The following is an 18,401-nucleotide window of genomic DNA, read 5'->3' on the forward strand; positions in this document are numbered from 1 at the left end:
AAAACAGTGAATGAAAATGGTCAATAAACAGGACAAGACTCTCAAATCTTCATTTATAATCAAGGAAACACATTTTAAAGGAAGCCCTTTTCTGTAATTATTGGCAAATATTTTGAATAGCAACTTGCAATTCTGGAAGTTTAATATATTGCTAGTGGGAACATTAAGGAAAACAGCCTTTGTGGGGAGTGATGGATATCAAGTCTCAAAAGTTTACTTTCACCTAAATTCCTTCTAGAAAGGTACCATTTGGAAATAAGTCACTTTTTTACAGATGTGACATAAGATGTTGATTGTATCATTTCAATTTGTATTATAATGAACATTGTGAAACAAATTGTTAAAAGTTACAGCACACCCATAAAATGGAATATTCTGCAGCTATCTAAAATGTGAAATATTTAGTATGTGGAAATGTTTACAGTATGTAGAGCAGACTTAACCAATGTACGACTGCATTATTGAAAATACAAACGTGTAGCTATGCATAGAAAAGTACGTATATGTCCTTGTACCCAAATGTTAAACAGAGCCCTTCTCTGCGTGATAGAATTACAGGGGATTGCATGTATGTGCATGGGAGCCCACCCATGCTCAGGTTTTCCAGGAATAACGTTTATTCATTCTGGTGACTCAAGATGATAAAGACTCTGCCTGCTATGCAGGAGACCCGGGTTCAATCCCTGGGTTGGAAATATCCCCTGGAGAAGGAAATGGCAACCCTCACCAGTATTCTTGCCTGGAAAATTTCATGGACAGACAGTCCTCGAGGTCACAGAGTCAGACATAACTGAATGACTATTTTAATAAAGAACAAGCATCAAATAACTTTAGGATGTGAAATCATTTATAATTAGTTTTAAAAACTAAAAATAATGAAACTGTGCAGGATATTCCTACATTTGCTTTTTGAGGGGAGGAAAGCAAAAGGGCGATAAAGCAGTGGTTACTCCTGAAAGGACATGACACAGAACTGAGTCCTTCCTACCACACCTACATCTGCCTAAATGTATTCTAATTCAGATTTCATATATGAAAAGCCTCCTTCAAAGTTAAGTTACATTTAATTAGGCAGCAGTAAAACATCACCATTAGCATTTTCAGGTTGCTCTAATTAATATTTTATTCTTTCAACACTGCTTAAAGGCACCAACATGTTAGACAAAACTTTGATAACATGTGTTAATTTCTCTGGAGACAACCATATAATCCTTTGAAATTATACATGAAATTGAGGTTTCTGCAGCCTACATTAAGTCTCTCTTGGTGGGGCGGGGGGGAAGAAATATATATTGATAACAAACCAATTGTAACTTCAGAAATTTTTTTGGTTCTCTTACCAAACTGAACCTATCATCTGCTAGAACAATGAAGTCAAGTCAGGCCAAGCCTAACAACAACAGATAGGGCTTCTCCAGTAGCTCAGCAGTAAAGAATCTGATTGCAATGCAGGAGATGCAGGAACCATGGGTTCAATCCCTGGGTCAGAAGGATCCCCTCGAGAAGGAAATGGCAACCCACTCCAGTAATCTTGCCTGGAAAATCCCATGGGCAGAAGACCCTGGCAGGCTACAGTCAATGGGGTTGCAAAAAGTTGGACACAACTGAGCGACTAAACCACCACCAACAGCTATTCCCTTCACAAACATCAATCACCTTAAGACTTTTCCTGTTCCTCATGTTACTCCATGACCAGGCAAATCTGGTCATCCAGAAAGACCACCCACCCTCTAGAATTAACTAAAAGTACCACATATTCCTTATGAGAAGAAAGAAAACATATTTCCTAAGGGAAAACAGAAAGAAACAAATATTTAAGCATTTTCTATGAGTGTCTTCCTTGGTATTTAACATCCAATACTGTAATAGCCCCCATGCAAACATGCACAAAATTCTCTAGACTTCTCCCTTTGTTATTCAAAAAAAGAGGGAATTATATCTTCATAATTCATTTTAGGTGATGCCTGGGACAACTAAATAATTCACTAAGACATGTAATAAACATTACTTGGTAGAGGTAAGTATAAAGAAAAAAGCAGTTTAATAACCTGCTTTCATTTGGCTTAGAGAAAAAAATGTGCTTACGATATACTAAAATATCAGACCAACACAGGACATACTGCCAAAATTTAATATAGTGTCATTAAATACAATATTCAAATATTCAACTTTTCAAGCACATGAAAGTTGTCATCTGAAAGTGGGCTATTTTTATCGTTTCCTTAGTGTAACTTTACAAAATTCTTTCTCTTAACAATGTCTGACACTGATCTTGATACTTGTTATGCAGTCTGATGTAAGATAATGAGATCTCAACAGGCAGAAATTTAGATGATCTGAATGCCCATCTTCAGAATTCATCCTCGGAGGACTGATCATCATCTTCATCCCTTACTTCTCGGTATTTCCTTGAAGACTCCCCTTCTGGATTATAGCTCTGCATTTTAATATTTAGTCTTTCAGCTAGCTTCTGTGCTGCGAGCTTGGCTTGTATCTCCTTTAAGACAAAAAATGAAGCAAAAAGTTAGACACTCATACCTTTTCCCTACAGTTTTTCAATGGGAAGTCACTGGAACAGAACCGGTTTCACTGGAATGGCATGCCCCTTTATTTCTGGGTTCTCTACCGCCCTCTGAGGGAATGAGGCACAGACATCACAGGGCAGGCTGGAGAGAGCTACCAGCCTGCCACAGCGGTGGTGACAGACTTCCACTGATAAACAATGTGCACTGAAATATCCAACTTCTATGAGAGGAGCTGAGGAACCAGCCTGGCACTGCAACAGTTATACACAGGAAAATGTTTTCAAGCATGTGGGCACGTGCATGTGTATAGACAACCCTGAAGAACAATTTGAGCCATCAAAGTCGAAAACCACCAATGCTGTACTGACCCTCCAACTGGAAGAGTCTTCTTTCCTAGATTAGATCATGGCTTCTAGGCTTGAGAGTGACATTTCAGTGCCATAATGAAAAATCAAAGAATACTAAAACCTGATTATCCCTCTCCAAATTAACTCCCATGAAAATTACTATGCAATAAAAAGCCTGAGTAGATCTTAAACAGTGGCGACGTGCTTGCAGACGCCCAGTGACGGTGTCACTGACTGACTGGCAAGCCGCAATGCTCATTCCTCATCTGGCTCCTCACTTTGCTCAGGCTGCCCCCAAAACACTCGAACTCATTTAAGTTCCCCCTTCAGGCCACGGGTAGTACCGGTAGGTGGGGCTGAAGTGGAGTTATTACTGCTCTGCCAAGGAAACCAACTCCAAACTGAATGGCTTAATTCAACCTAAAAATAACTTCAGACAGGCATTTAGGGTCAAACAAGGTAAGAAACAATTCCTCAATGCTTAGTTACAACTAGGCAATAACTTCAATGGACTGAGAGGATGAAAACTGGCTTTTAAAAACGAGTGCCTTGAAAATCCATGCCAACCTAGCTTTTGTGAAAACCGAAGGCCTGGAGTAAATTCTGACTCATGTAAGCAGCATCCTACATGCAGACAGGAACAAGCCATGCTCTAAATACCTCGTAACTCTGCTTCTGCTGTCTCTGCAGAGCCAGCGACTCCTCTATGGAGAGCAGCTGTGTCGGCAGGTGGTGCAGTGGCAGAAGCCGGGCCGCCGTGATGTCATCGAGATGCTTCTTGTCCCTGCGCCGCCTCTCCTCTGAGGAGACGGGAGACCCTCTCCTCTGACAAGCACTCCATGAATCATGCGGCTGTGAAGGTAATCTGGAGGAAGCAACCCTTATGTTACACCACCTTTTCACAGACACACATTTGCAGCATTCAACAAAAGTGGCCTTTAACCTTGGCAGCTAACTGTTCTACAAAGGTAATAGTAAGGCCTTTACCACTATTTGCATGCATAGATAAAACATTCTTTTTAAATACATTTACCTCAAAAACAAATATTTAAATTGGCATCTTTTTTGGCGAGTAATTTGCCAATGCATTCCTCTAAGAGATAGCTAGACTCATTGCCTTTCCCTTCTCTCTCCAAATACTGGAGTGGGTTGTCATTTCCGCCTCCAGGGGCTCTTCTCCACCCAGGGATCGAACCCTCATCTCCCACGTCTCCTGCATTGGCAGGCAGATTCTTTACCACTGAGCCACCTGGGAAGCCCCCCAAAAGCTTATACTCAAGCTTGAGCCTATTCTCATTCAAAAACATCTGCAAAGGGGCTTACTGTCTAGCAGAGGGAATTAAACTTGTAAAGTTTCAGTGTAATGTAATATCACGGGTACTATGGCACAGGCCCAGTGGAACACAGACAAGGGAATGGCCTGTTGTAAGGGGAGACAGGATGGCTGGCAGAAGCACTTCAAAAAGAGTGCAATCTGAGGAGTCTTGAAGGATTCAGCATGTAAATGATAGGCTCTCTGATGGCATTTCCCCAGAGAGTAAGGACTGACCGGGCTGCAGCTCACAGGAAGCATGGGAGATGGAGAGTACAGAAAAGGCTGGGGCAGCAGGCTGGGTGAGGCCACATGGAAGACTTCTAGTCTACATAACAGGGTCAGGTTTATATTCTACAAACTGCACTCTGGCAGCAGTGGACAGCATGGACTGGTAGAGTTAAGACTGGGCCAGGACAGTGATGAGAACCTTCACTTTGACAGGAGAAAGGATGAACATAAGGATGATTAGAGATGAAGGTCCAGGAAATACACTATGAGGTCCCATGGCTGGCAGAGATGGAAAGGATGGGAAGAAAGACGGTGGCAACACTACTGACTTAGGGAATGTGGGACAAAGTAGTCTGGGAAGAAGTGAGTTCTACTTTGTACAGGACAAACCTTAGGCGCCCAGATCACCGCTATGTGGCCGGGTTTCATAGGTAACTGACTCTGCAAACCTGAAGTTCTGGGTAGACCAGGGCTAGAAGAGATGAGAGGCAGCCTCCCGCATCAGAAGACCCAGAAAAGCATGCAAGAGGCAGCCAAGGGACAACTGCATCCCCTGCTACTTCCATCTGTCTACCGCCTGGTTCCCCAAAGCCCAGCCTCTTCTGATGAGTGCACCTGTCTCTATGGCTCACAAACTTCCCTTGGGAACCTTCACGGATATTCCCTTCCTCTCCTCCCACTTCCAGCTAAAGGACCACAATACAGAATCAGGGTCAGCATATTCTCTGTTTTATGTATTGACTAGATGATGCTTCTGGTTTTCTGCCTCCCTATAAGTGAGGAAAGATACCTCACCACATACAAGATGAGTTATTACCTAATCAAAGATTACTTTTTATTCCTAACTAAAAATTAATTCTGGTGTTCTATGCAGAACAAATAGTTTTGAGGTTTAAAAAAATGAATAGTGAGATACGATTGAACTTTCAAGTCTCTATAATAATTTTAAAAAATCAGTTTAGGTACTTGTAACTACAAGCTTTCAGTTTTTCAAAGAAAAGCAGTGGTGGTTAAACTTTGTATCAGTTGTTGTTTAGTTGCCAAGTTGTGTCAGAGGCTTTGCAACCACATGGATGGCAGCCTGCCAGGCTCCTCTGTTCATGAGATTTCCCAGGCAAGAATACTGGAATGGGTTGCCATTTCCTTCTTTAAGAGGGGATCTTCCTGACCCAGGGACTGAACCTGCGTCTCCTGCATTGGCAGGTGGATTCTTAGTCACCTGACTCACTCCTGAGTCACCAGGGAAGCTCCTTGTATCTGATATTACTGTTTTTAAACTACTCCCTGATTTGTGTGTTATAACTGCACATAAGTAAATAATACTCTTTTTGAAGAGATTTTTTTCTGAAGATCTCAGAAACAAAACTATAACAAGGAACTTAGAAGTACAGTTCACTTGCCTCTCCTGCCCAAATTTGTTTAGCTTTTTTAATCCTTTCTCAAGTCCCTTCTTCCTGAAATGATATTATACTTTAATGTTCTTCCAAGTTTGTAAGCCTCGAGTCCTCATCTAGACCCTAAACTCTATGAGGAACAGAATCTTTACTCCTGTGTCGTCACAGCACCTACTGCTTACATACAGTGAGCACGCAAATATTTTTTACTGAGAAAGGCCGTCGGCTCCTACAATTGTTTTCCTCTTAGCTTATAGTCTAGTTAGAGGAGGAACTATGTACAAGAATATGGTTCTGGATAAAATTATAATAAATTCTCTAATTCTGTGTTTTATATAAAATTTTGCCTAAGTATCCTGAAGTTTAATGCTCCATCTGCTACTGAAAACCTTTACAATTACTTGGCTAAAAAAAGAAAGCATTTTCTAGCAGGAATCCTCCACTCCAGCCATGTTAGTTTTACTGCTTCTACAATATGCTCCTTCCCAAGTACAAGCAGTTCTCACACCAAATCCACTGAACTTAAAGCAGTCTCCCAGTTTTTGGAATTTAACAAATATCATGCTCCTGTGACAAGCCTGTTTGCGATGGTACTTACACATTGGTTTTAAATTTATGTGGCATGGGCATGGGATTTTTGGCTCGCATTTCCAGCACTTCCATGTAATGAGGCTTTTTCTGCGGCCCACTCCAGAGGCTGGCCAAGTTCTCAGGACTCTGGTTTCCTTCTGAGTGGTGTTCAGTGGGGTCCGCAATTGTGATCCTTTGTAATCTATCAATGAACAGGCTGTCTGAGCTGCCAGGATGATCCTCCACTTGACCTAAGGCACGATACTGAGGGAGACCCTCACTAGCTTCAGATAAGGAAGGCGCTGGGGTTCCGCTGCTAGAAGTTGGGTGCTCACTCACTGTGTGTTCAGCCTCAGTTGCCTCAACATCACCTCCGCGAGTCAGATGTGCCAGTCCCTGTTGTCGTGAGTTTGTCTGAGATGATGTGATGTTAGCTACAGAGGAACAGCTAGGAAGGGGTGATGAGGTATCAAGTATCTGGTCAGAATTCTGGGCCTTATCTCTGTCCCCATCAACAACTGCAATCGCTTTTTGCCTCTCCTTACAGTGTAAGCTAACAGGATAAAAGAGTTCACTTCTTCCTGTAACTTCTTCACGTTCTGCAATGGTAGCTTTCAGTTTGGCGACAGCATCTGAGATCTTTTTACCTTTGTCGGGCAATTTGCAAATGAATTTTCTACAAAAGGAAAAGAATAGGTATACGTTACATAGAGCCATGTTTTTAAACTTGAGATATACAAAGTAGTATTCTCAAAGGGAGAAAAATCGACCTTTAAGTCAAAAAACTGATTGCCAGCTGCCCCTAAACAGGGATGAAATAAGAGAATCATTACCCAAATACCCCTCAAAACAAGGGACAACAGGATGATTAGGGACTGTGTCTCATTTGTCTCATCTATTAACAATTAGAATTTCTGCAAAAGTATTTTAAGCATGATATTAATATAAGACATCCCCTAAATCAGTTTTTTAAAGTGTGATTTCCAAGACCTTCCTGGTGAGGGGAGGTGGATGGATCTGCAAGGTCAGAACTGTTTTATAATAACTAAGGTACTATTTGTCATTTTCACTCGCATTTTCTTGCCATGAGTACTGGGGAGTTTTCCAGAGGCCACATGATATGGATGATAACATTGTTCTGATGGCTAATACAAAGTGTGTGTTTTTGTATTCTTGTGTTTTAAAGATTCTCACTTGTAACTCCTAAGACAATGGTAACTATCAGTCGACATAACACACATACAACAAGAGCTCTTCAAGATGTTCAGTAAGTCTTCAGAGTTAAGGTCCTGAGACTAAAAAGTTAATTCACTCATTCTCACAGTCAAAATAGTTGTCTCTACCAGGAAGTCCCCAAGTGATCATTTGCCACTTTGGCTAAGTGGCAAAAGTTCCTTTTCTGATTTCCTTTTCTTTAGCCATACAATAAATGTGGAGGGAAGGTTACAGCTCACACCCTCTATTTATGACACTACATTCATTCTCCCGATTCTATTAACATTCCTCCCAGTTGAGATGTCTGTATTTTCCCAACATTCTCTTCTCTCTCCAGCCTCATGACCACTTCTCCAGCTTTTAATCATATATAACTAACTTTTCCATTAACTCAGCTCCAGTAAGTAAAATCAATCTCAGACTATTACCCTCCTCCAGCTTTCCTACTTTTATTAATGGTGCTCCATACAGATTGGAAACTTCAGCCACCTCTGTCAACCATATATTCAAATGATCCTAAGCCTGATCTAGTCTCCCCAATTACACAGCTACCCTTCTAGTTCACTTTCTTACAATCCCCTTATTGGGGAACTTCTCTGAAAATATCTCCTAGTCTCTTCTGCCTCTTATTCCTTCAAACTATCCTGCACCAACCTGCTAAAATAAGCTTTCTAAAAAATCATTATTGGTACACCGATCCTCTGCTAAAATCCATTAAGTCTAACAGCTAAGTGTGAATCAAACTTACTTTGCCTAATAAGCCACTCTTTTACCCTACTCTTCCCATTTCCTACAGTTCCTGTTAAAAAAAAAAAAAAAATATATATATATATATATAGGATCTAGAGATGAAACTGACTAGGTGTTTGGGGCACTATTTGGGGGAAAGGCAGCGGAAGGATTTGGGATACAGACCCTCCCCTTGGAGAGCTGACACAGGCACTGAGTAAATAAAATCAACGAGGAGCTGATGATGAGGGGCCGAAACGCTGGGGAGCCAGAAACACAGGCGCCCGGCGCCCGGCTGTACGCAGTGGCTCTGTGACTGTAGGCCGGCCACTAGCCCGCGGGCCTGGAACAGATCTAAGACAAGGTGACCTTCCAGGAATGAGAGCGGGATGGGGGCGGGGAGGGGCGCGTCCCAGGGTGCCGAACCCGAGGAACCCTGCGGTGACTTCGCCGGACCCAAGCTTACACGTTGCGCAAAAGTCTCTCCTGGCGCTTCAACATTTCCCGTAGCTCCGCCAAACTCCGCTGCCCCAAGTCCTCGGGAGTTTGGGGCTCGAAGCCGCGGGGCAGCGAGGACATTCTGCGGGGGCTGAGGCTGGCTAGGCGGTGGGCACTCGGCGTCCTCGGCAGCCCCCGCTGCTGGCGCCAGATCCGCGGCCAGCGGGGACTCCGGCGAACGAGCGGGAGTCGCCATTTTCCCGGAAGAACAGGTCTTCTTCTAGCCGAATCGAGCTTTATTGAAACGCCGGAAACAAACACGGACAGAGTTGAGGGAGTGGCAACCGGGGCGGGAATAGCGGGGTGACGTCACGCGCCGGCGGGGCGCTCTTTACTAGTCGCCTGTTCTTCACCTGTGCCTTGAGTCTCGGCTGAGTTCCTGGGGCCCTGCCCTTAAGGAGTCTACTGAGTGCGGGAGGAGAGCAGACATTAATCAAGAAAACAATGGAAGAATTGTAAGACGGGTATGGGCACCAAGGAAGGAATAACCAAGAAGTGAAAGACACGTGTAAACATGAGTGATGAGTTGGTTAACCATTAGTGAAGTTGGGCTATGTACCTGGCACGTGAAGCCCTGGCCTGTGGCGTGGCCTTCCTAGTTCTGGCTTTAGTGAAGACCTCAAACATTAATGTTGGAAGGATCATTCAGAACCATCAGCGATTCTTAAGGCGGCTCTGTGGCGTTTGAAGCAAGACTTTTCCTCGTTTGCAGGACTGCCTCAGGTATTGCAAGATATTTGGCGTCTGTTTGATGTCTGGGTTTCTGCCCTGTAGTTGGTTTGGCATTCCTGAATCCTCCTAACAATACAAAACGCACCCCCCACCCCAACGCACACACTCGTGAGTCCTTGTAACAATACAAAATGCATCTCCCCAACACACACACACACAATTTCAAAGGCCCACACAGGTGATGATAGAGGTGCTGCACAAGCCAATGGAGAACCTCTCTTTCACAATTACCCATTTTCCCCTTAGAAAAACAAAGGCACAAAAACTGAAGTTTTCCCAGGGCACAAAACTAGTAACTGAGAACATCAGGTTTTAGACACAAATGTCCAGGTGGTCTTTCTGCCACCCCAATTCAAAAATCTTCCAAAGAGTAAGGAAGTTTTTTAGGCTGTTGAGGAAAGCGGTTTAACTGCTAACTGTTCGGTGTAACACCTAACTCTTCTCTATAGTTCAGGTAAAAGAGCTGGATCCCAAAGAAAAAAGTAGGAAGCATGCTATAGTCGTAACAGACATCAGTTGTGAGGTTTGGAAGACCCTATAACCTCCAACCCCAGTCTCTCCCTTCTTTGATAGGGAACATTTACATTTGCTAGTCCTTTGTTAGGTGCTGTAACAAACAATTTCCTCCCAATCAGACGGAAGCTCTAGATAAAATATGAGGCTACTTCAGGAGGTACAGCTGAAACTGTGTCTGTATCCTTGCAATCTAGTCCGTTCTGATCAGTTTAACGTATCCAGAGTCTCAACATAAACTCTGCTTTGAAACAAGCATTTCAGTAACCTGCTCCATATCTTTCTAAATGAGAAATACTTAAGTAAGGCCCTTGTCAGGTATCTGTCCTGTGGCAAGCTCCCCCAAGGCCTTCCTCACTCTAGCCTTCTCCCTCTGTTCCTGGACCTGACCTGAAGGCCTTTATTCCCTCTCCACCTCCTCACCCCTATCCCCCTGACCCCACTGATAGTAAACCCTTTCTTCCGACCTGGGCCACAGGCACCCTCCAAGCAAGGATGCTTTCTCTGAAGCCTCAGAATTTTGCCCCCAGCTATTTTCCTTTTGTGGAAGGCTGTCCATTTTCCCCTAGCCCATTATACATCTTAGTTAAGTCTCGCCTCCTCCCTGAGCCTTTCTAGATTTTTCCAACCCAAATTGCTCTCTGAGCATAACTGTAGTGCTTCGAACATACCGTGCGTCTCCAGGTGTGTGTGCATGGTGATTTCTAACAAACTGTGAAGTCAGGGAACTCTATCAAGGAGCTGTATTTGTGCTTTTCTGTCTCCCCTAAGGCAGGTAGCAGATACTAATTGATAGAATCTCCCTCTCTCATAATTTTTTCCCTGTCTTTCCCTCATATTCACCTTCTTCATTAAATACCCTTCTATATTGAAGATCTTAAGCTTTTAATATAAATGTTGACCATAATTTTCATGAAAATATTCTCAGTGGTATGAGATAGAATCTTTTACACAACATAGTTTAGGCTTTCAAGTTACTATAATACAAATCTGAATTCCTCACAATGGGTGCACCAACTATCTAGTTCTCTAATCAGTAACCAAGAGGCTTAGCAAGTGAAGAGATTTTTTTTCTAATTTTATTTACTTATTTTTGGCTGTGCTGGGTCTTTGCTGCTCAGGCTTTTCTGTAGTTGGCGCGAGCAGGGGCTGCTCTCTAGGTGCAGTGTGTGGGCTTCTCATCGCAGTGGCTCCTCTTGTTGCCACACATGGGCTCTCGGGCTCGCAGCGTTAAGTAATTGTGACACGTGGGCTCAACAGCTGTGGTTCTAGAGCCCAGGCTCAAAAGTCGTGGTGCATGGGCTTAGTTGCTCCACAGCATACCGGATCTTCCCAGATCAGGAATCAAACCGGTGTTTCCTGCATGGGCATGAGTCATCAGGGAAGCCCCACAAGTGAATAAATTTGTCAAACATTATTCTACATGTTTCAGTGAAGTTATTTTTTGGCTGAGATTAACATTCAAATCATTGGACTTTGAGTGCATCCAATCACCCCCTAAAATGTGCGTGGGCCTCATCAATCAGCTGAAGCCCTTTAGAGAACAAAGATTGGCCACACCCCACCCCCCTACCCCACAGGAATTTTGCCGGCAGACAGCCTCCAGACTTGAATTGTAAGTTCCTGGCTCTCTAACTTGATGGTCTACCCTGCAGTGATAATTACCTGAGCCAGTTCCTTAAAATGAATCTCTCTCTGATAATGGCTGATACACAAACACACACACGCTACTGGATCTTTTTCTCTGATGACCCCTAACTAATGTTGTTCAGTTGCTAAATTGTGTCTGACTCTTTGCAACCCCTGTGGACTGCAGCACGCCAGGCTTCCCTGTCTTTCGCTATCTCCCAGATTTTGCTCAGATTTGTCTCCATTGAGTTAGTAATGCTATCTATTTCATCCTCTGCCACCCTTTTCTTTTGCCTTCAGTCTTGACCCCTGACTAATACAAAGCCTGAGCCACCAGGGAAGTCCCTTGATGGGTCAGTCTTGCTGGCTGCCTCATCTGTCTGTTCCTCAGCACAGAACTTAACAAATAACTGACAGCAGGCTTGCCAATTAGGGAAGAGAATTACTTTCCTACTAGGGAAGGAACAGGCAAGTGGAATTGGGTGTGAGAAAAACAGAGTGAAAAAAGGAAAGAGGAAGAAACTGGTAGAGAGACAAAAAACTGGAAGGGGCAACAAGGGGAATCAGTTTCTCTCCACAGATATCAGAAATAGAAGGTTTCATAGGAAGCTTTATGCTGAGGAATTTACCCACAAATTCATCTCCCTTCTAGCTGTAAAATTTTTATACTTCTACAGAATGTCACGTTCCCCGCCGTTGCATTTCACTGTGATCCCACCGCAACAAAAGGTTTTCCTCAGCTGCCCAAGAGTTTAGGCTGTAAAGTGCACGCACTCCACACTACAGGTAAAGTCTTACATGAGTTATCCAAACTGTTTGAAACAAGGAACCAAATTTTCAGCTCATATCTCTCTCTTTATCAGCAAATAGTAATTTAAAGCCATTTTCCAGGACTGTGGTTCCCCAGTGACAGACTGTGGAACTATTAAAATTAATCCTGACAGAAGATCCTTGCTGCTTTCTCCAAGCACATTCAGGCCATTGGTTTATGAACAGGATGAACAGACGGCCCATCCCAGAGGGCTTGAGGGAGGAAGCACGTTAAAATGGCTGCCTCCATTTTTGTTTGCTCAGCTGCTTGGAAAAACTAAGACTGAGGGAAATGGGATTAATCAAGGGGGCAGTTGCCCATGGAAAAAAAAATAGGAAGACTCTGGTGAGAAAATCCCAGCCAAATAAGGTTCAAGTCAAAGGAAAAGAACACTTTTCCCTTCAGACTTTCACATGGTTGAGTGTTGTTTGGTGACAAATTTCTCTCAGGCCACCACAGTGTTTGATGATATTTCTGTTAGCATGGAAAGAGATAATTCAGGGGAAGTTCCAGGTGATTTTACTTTGTAATTAGCAACATTAATGAAGATTATTGGTTAGATATGTGACTGATGGTGATTAAATAACACCTCTCTGAATTTTATTTTTATGTCTATTCAGATCCTTTGCCCATTTTAAAGAAACACTTGTTTGTTTATTTGTTTGTTTGTTTGTCCTTTTCGCTGCACTGGGTCTTCATTGCTGCAAGCAGGTTTTCTCTAGTTGCATCACACGGGTGACTTCTAATCTCATTGGCGACTTCTCTTGTTGCCCAGCACAGGCTCTACGCACTCGGGCTCCCATAGTTGTGGTACGTGGGCTTAGCTACCCCGTGGCATGTAGAATCTTCCCAGACCAGGGGTTGAACCGGTGTCTCTGCATTGGCAGGTAGATTCGTAAGCACTAGACCACCAGGGAAGTCCTTCCATGATTTTTCATATGAATAAACTCATAAACCAGAAAAAAAAAAAAAAAACCCCTCCTTGAAAGAAAGCATCTACTCACTGCTATGTTTAAAATACATATAACCAAGAAGGACCTACTGTATAGAACATGGAACTCTGCTCAATGTATGTGACAGCCTGGATAGAAGGGGAGTTTGGGGAAGAACGGATACATGTATATGTATGGCTGAGTCCCTTTGCTGTCTACCTGAAACGGTCACAACATTGTTTATTAGCTACACCCCAATACAAAATAAAAAGTTTAAAACTGCAAAAAAATTACATTGAGATAATCATATGATTTTACTCCTATATTCTTTCAATATGGTACATTTTATTAATTTTTAAATATTAAACCACCCTTGAATTCATCTTGAAAAAAGAAAGCATGTGCTGATATGTGTTATAGATTATACAGACATTGTAGCTGAGGCTCCTCCTCTCCCATTAGGAGAAAGACTTTTTTTTTACTTACACTTTATTGAAGGATAGTTGAGCTACAGTGTTGTGTTAATTTCTGCTATACAGCAAAGTGATTCAGTTATGGATATATACCCTTTTCTATATTCTTTCTCATTATGGTTTATCACAGGACCTTTAATATAGTTCCCTGTGCTATACAGTAGAATCTTATTGTTTATCCATCCTATATAAACTAGTTTGCATCTGCTAATCCCATTCCATCCACCCACTCCCTCCCACCACCTCCATCCACCTCTGGCCACCAGAAGTCTGTTCTCTTTGTCCAAGTCTGACTTACTTTACTTCCCCTCTGCTGACTTACTTCACTTCCCTTTGATGGATTGGCTAAAATTCCACCGATAAGAAAATCACTAGGTTAACAAGGATCTTCCTTTGAGACAGTAGCTATTTCTAGAAGGAGTTGTGGCCTATCAGTCATTTACACTTGAGTATGAATTTGTTCCAAATGGCTTTCTCACAAAAGGCTGGCTGAGGTGATGATTTACACGAAAAAGTGGGCTTTGTTAGAAGAGAAAGGGAGAAAATAGAATTTTGAGGCATTGGAAAGGAAGAGTAGACCAGAGAAAGTTTTACAACAGAGAGTTGAGGTGGCAGAAGGACCGCAGAAGACCACCTTTTCACAATTTAGAGAATATGTAGGGTGGGCAAAAAGCGAGGATGTTAAAACCAAACTTTGGTTAGAGTTGGTTCAGATTCTGTGCTGAAGGGCAGATCCTTCTATACTTAATTGGGTCTTGTCACCTAAGATTCTTGGTAAAACATCCAGTGCGTTGTTTAAGGAAGGTAATTTGCAAAGTCACTAAGGGGTGAGATTTAATAATTTTCTTCCAAGTGTCATAGGAGAGGGACTTGAGAGTTGTGCCTTTAGTGGAGGGAAAGAAGAACCAGGTCTCTGCTTCGGTGCCAGTACACCGTTTTATGTCTAACTCTTTGGAATCCAATGTACATTGGAGGCCATGAAACGAAGAAACTGATCATCAGCAGCAAAATGGATTTAGAGAAAACTATCCACCCCTCTCCTCTTGTGAGACCCTGGCCAGAATCAAAAGGTGTCTGGTCATCTTTAATTTTCTGTCTTGCATAAAGAAGAATACCACTCTGAAAAGTTTCAGCGAGGGGGAATAAGAGAAAAGGAGGAAGGGAGGCCCACATAGCATAGAATTGGGAGAATGACCAAGGGGGGAATGTCCTCCTTGGTTTTCTCCAAAATTTGGAGGAGAGAATAGTCAAGCATAGTATATGGACAGTAAAGGTGATCCAGATCAGAGAAGTGAAGTGAAGGGATAGTGGTGAAATTTGTTGATACACAACTATGATTTTGAGAAGAGACAGTCTGTGTACCACCAACTCTGTATCCAGTTAATTTTCCTAGGCCTCAGTTTTCTCCCATTTAAAATGAGGGTATTGAACCAGATGAACTCCAAGGTGCCTTTCAGTGCTTAAATTATAAGATTCTAGGATGATGGATGTTATAATACATTCTTTGGCAACATCTGCATCTATTTAAGCTCATAAATGTTGAAAAGAAATATTTGGTATGCAGGAAACCAGGAAGCAGGTAGCTCCCTTTAAATAAATAGTCATCATTGATGAAATTTAGGGTTTTTATCAGCCTTTGCGGGACTCCCATGGTTGCCCATATCTTATGGGACTGGATCATGTTTTCCATCACCTAGAATTCTTGGGCTTAATTTAATTTTTATATCTAATGGATGACAGCTCTGAGTAATTTAAGATTGTTTATAACGTTAAAAAAAACCCTGAAGTTGTCAAAATAGCAGAAGACAGATAAACTTATAATGAATGATGTGGGAGGAACATCACTTCATGCTGAGTAGAGAAAAAAAGTGGTTTAAAGGAATAAGTTTTTTCTTTATAATTCACAGAAAGAAAAACATTAGAAAATGTAAATAAAAGGTTGCAGATTGTGGGGTTTTGGCCACATAGCATTTACAGATGGAGCTTCCCAGGTGGCGCTAGTGGTAAAGAACCTGCCTGCCTGCCTGCCAATGTAGGACACAAAAGAGATGCAAGTTTGATCCCTAGTTTGGGAAGATCCCCTAGAGGAGGGCATGGCAGTTCACTGCAGTAGTCTTGCCTGGAGAATCCCATGGACAGAGCAGCCATAGGGTCCCAGAGTCAGACATGACTGAAGCAACTTAGCATACATGCAGTCTACAGATGAGTTTGTTTGACAGCACAGAGTTTTTCAAAATTATGAATTTCGAGTGACTTTAAGATGGACGTGTACTAGTGATCCTGGTGAGCATCCTCCCTGCCCCTCCTCACCACCAGCCACTCACCCCCATTGTCCTACCACAGACCCTTACCACCTTGATGCAGTCTTCCCGGGTACCAGGACATTTGAGTTTGGTGTGTGAAAACTAAGTATAAGTGAAATTTTAGGCCTTTTCTTTTTTGAGAGGCTGCAGTTACAGTCAGTCCTCCATATGTGTGGGTTCCACATCCACAGATTCAACAAACCTCAGAGCCAAAATGGGGCTTCTCCGGTGACTCAGTGATAAAGAATCTGCCTGCATTGCAGGAGATGCAGGAGCCAAGGGTTCAATCCCTGGGTTGGAAAGATCCCTTGGAGAAGGAAATGGCAACCCACTCCAATATTCTTGCCTGGAAAATCTCGTGGACAGAGGAGCCTGGCGGACTACAGTTCATGGGGTCGCAAAAAGTCGGACACAACTAAGTGATTAAACCACCACCACCATGGAACCAAAATACTCAGAAAAAGGGAAAAAAAATCCTGGAAAGTTCCAAAAAAGCAGAACGTGAATTTGCTTGTGTACTGGCAACTATTTTAAAAGCATTTATATTAGGTGTTATAAATAATCTTGATGATTTAAATTATATGAGAGGATAAGTTTATGCAAATACTACACCATTTTACATAAGGGTTTGAGCATGTGTGGATTTTGGTATCTGTGGGAACAGAGAGCCTGAAACCAGTTCCCCCACTTTTGATACTGAGGGATGACTATAATACCATGGAAACTCCCTAAATCACTAGTAGATCACTTCCTAGAGATCACTTGTTATAGGAAGGTGTTCTTCACTTCTAAATCTGTTTTTCTAAAGATCATCTGTGTTTTAAGAATTCCTACAGGAAATTCCTTGGCAGTTCAGTGGTTAGGACTCTGCGCTTCCACTGCAGGGCACACAGGTTCAGTCCCTGGTCAGGGAATTAAGACCCCTGATTTTGTAGTTACTGTCCCCACTGGTTGTAAACTTCATTGACATTGCAAGTTGTTGGGTGTTTTGTTTTTTTTCTTCCCTAGAATCAAATGTAAAAAGTGGATATTAATTCAAAAGAACTTAGTCTTTTCTGGGGCAAACCAGTTTGCTTGTTTTGTAGTCAGACTAATAAATGCTGTAGTCAAAGGATATAATCCTGTTATTTTGAACAATTGCTAAGAAGTTGTTTGCAAACATCTCTAACAATATATAGGCTTTGTTTACAAAGCTTGATTTATCATTTTTATCTATAGCAAAATGCATTTTAAAGGGTCAAAGAAAATGATAAATCTTTATGATACTGTAGCATCTTTACAACTACATTTTCTATTTTAAATTCTATTTTGGGACTTTGTGACAGAATAGGTCAACTTGAGACAGCATTTATTTCCTTCCTGCAGTCCATCAAAAGTTTTGTTTAAATAAATTTGTGGGTACCATAAAGATATTTTATTTTAGGGTTGGACCACAAAATGACCAGTTAAGATTTTTCAGGCTGAATGTGCTTTGTTTAGGAGGTGGCCAGTTAAGAGGAAAGGGGAGAATTAAAATATTTGCAAGATGTCATTAATCTCCAGCAAGAGCCAAGAGTTGTTTTTTCTCCCCCTTCATTTCAGAACTAATCCAGCTTTCTGTTATTTGGCTCAGAAAAGTCTTAAATCTGTAACAAGAGAGTAACTTCCTGTTCTCAAGAGTATGGCTGCCAAAGAAAACATTTACAAGAAAAGTCCCAGGGCCAAAAAATTGCCTACTAATTATTTCTCAACCCCCCTCCCACCCCAATTCAGGAAGGTGAATGCTGTAAATGCTCTATGTTAAAACTCGAAAGTATGTGTTGAAAAATTAAGAGAAAACCCCCAAGAACTGTTTGCCATTTATTTATATTTTATTGCATTCAAATTACATCAGTTTTATGGCCCTTGGGCACAAATTAATGTTTCTTATAATATTTTGTTCAGAATTCCATGAAAGTTTTTACCTAATACCTTCCCAACTGAAGAAGACAGAAGCAGCAGCAGCATGGAACTCACCTAGTCTCACCAGCTCCAAGTTGGCCTGATAATCAACAGTAGGTCTTGGTTTTCTCCTTGACGATCTGTCCATTCAGTGTGTGTGTGCGTGCTAAGACATTTCGGTTGTGTCTGACTCTTTGCGACCCTGTCGACTGTAGCCCACCAGGCTCCTCTGTCCATAGGATTCTCCAGGCAAGAATACTGGAGCCG

General features: G+C 42.2%; 1 protein-coding gene and 1 long non-coding RNA gene across 3 annotated transcripts in view; one reads left to right on the top strand and one right to left on the bottom strand.

The window, feature by feature from the left end:
* LOC122443558 overlaps positions 1–18,401 on the top strand; it is a 241,333-nt gene that overhangs the window by 219,096 nt on the left and 3,836 nt on the right. Inside the window, exons 1-2 of one of the 2 annotated variants that reach the window (XR_006270058.1) lie at positions 9,241–9,544; positions 18,138–18,247. This is a non-coding gene — a long non-coding RNA (uncharacterized LOC122443558). Of the gene's footprint in view, positions 1–9,240; positions 9,545–18,137; positions 18,248–18,401 lie in introns of those variants that run through there. The other variant, XR_006270059.1, reaches the window with a different exon arrangement.
* Positions 1,098–9,048, bottom strand: POLR2M (RNA polymerase II subunit M). The gene is made up of 4 exons (XM_043471849.1): positions 8,790–9,048; positions 6,408–7,055; positions 3,533–3,737; positions 1,098–2,497 (listed from the first exon to the last, which is right to left on the bottom strand). The coding sequence occupies exons 1-4, from the start codon at positions 8,900–8,902 to the stop codon at positions 2,351–2,353; spliced, it is 1,113 nt and encodes a 370-aa protein (XP_043327784.1). The 5' UTR covers positions 8,903–9,048; the 3' UTR covers positions 1,098–2,350.

The sequence above is a fragment of the Cervus canadensis genome, chromosome 6, assembly GCF_019320065.1.
Source record: "Cervus canadensis isolate Bull #8, Minnesota chromosome 6, ASM1932006v1, whole genome shotgun sequence".
In the NCBI taxonomy this organism is placed as follows: domain Eukaryota; kingdom Metazoa; phylum Chordata; class Mammalia; order Artiodactyla; family Cervidae; genus Cervus; species Cervus canadensis.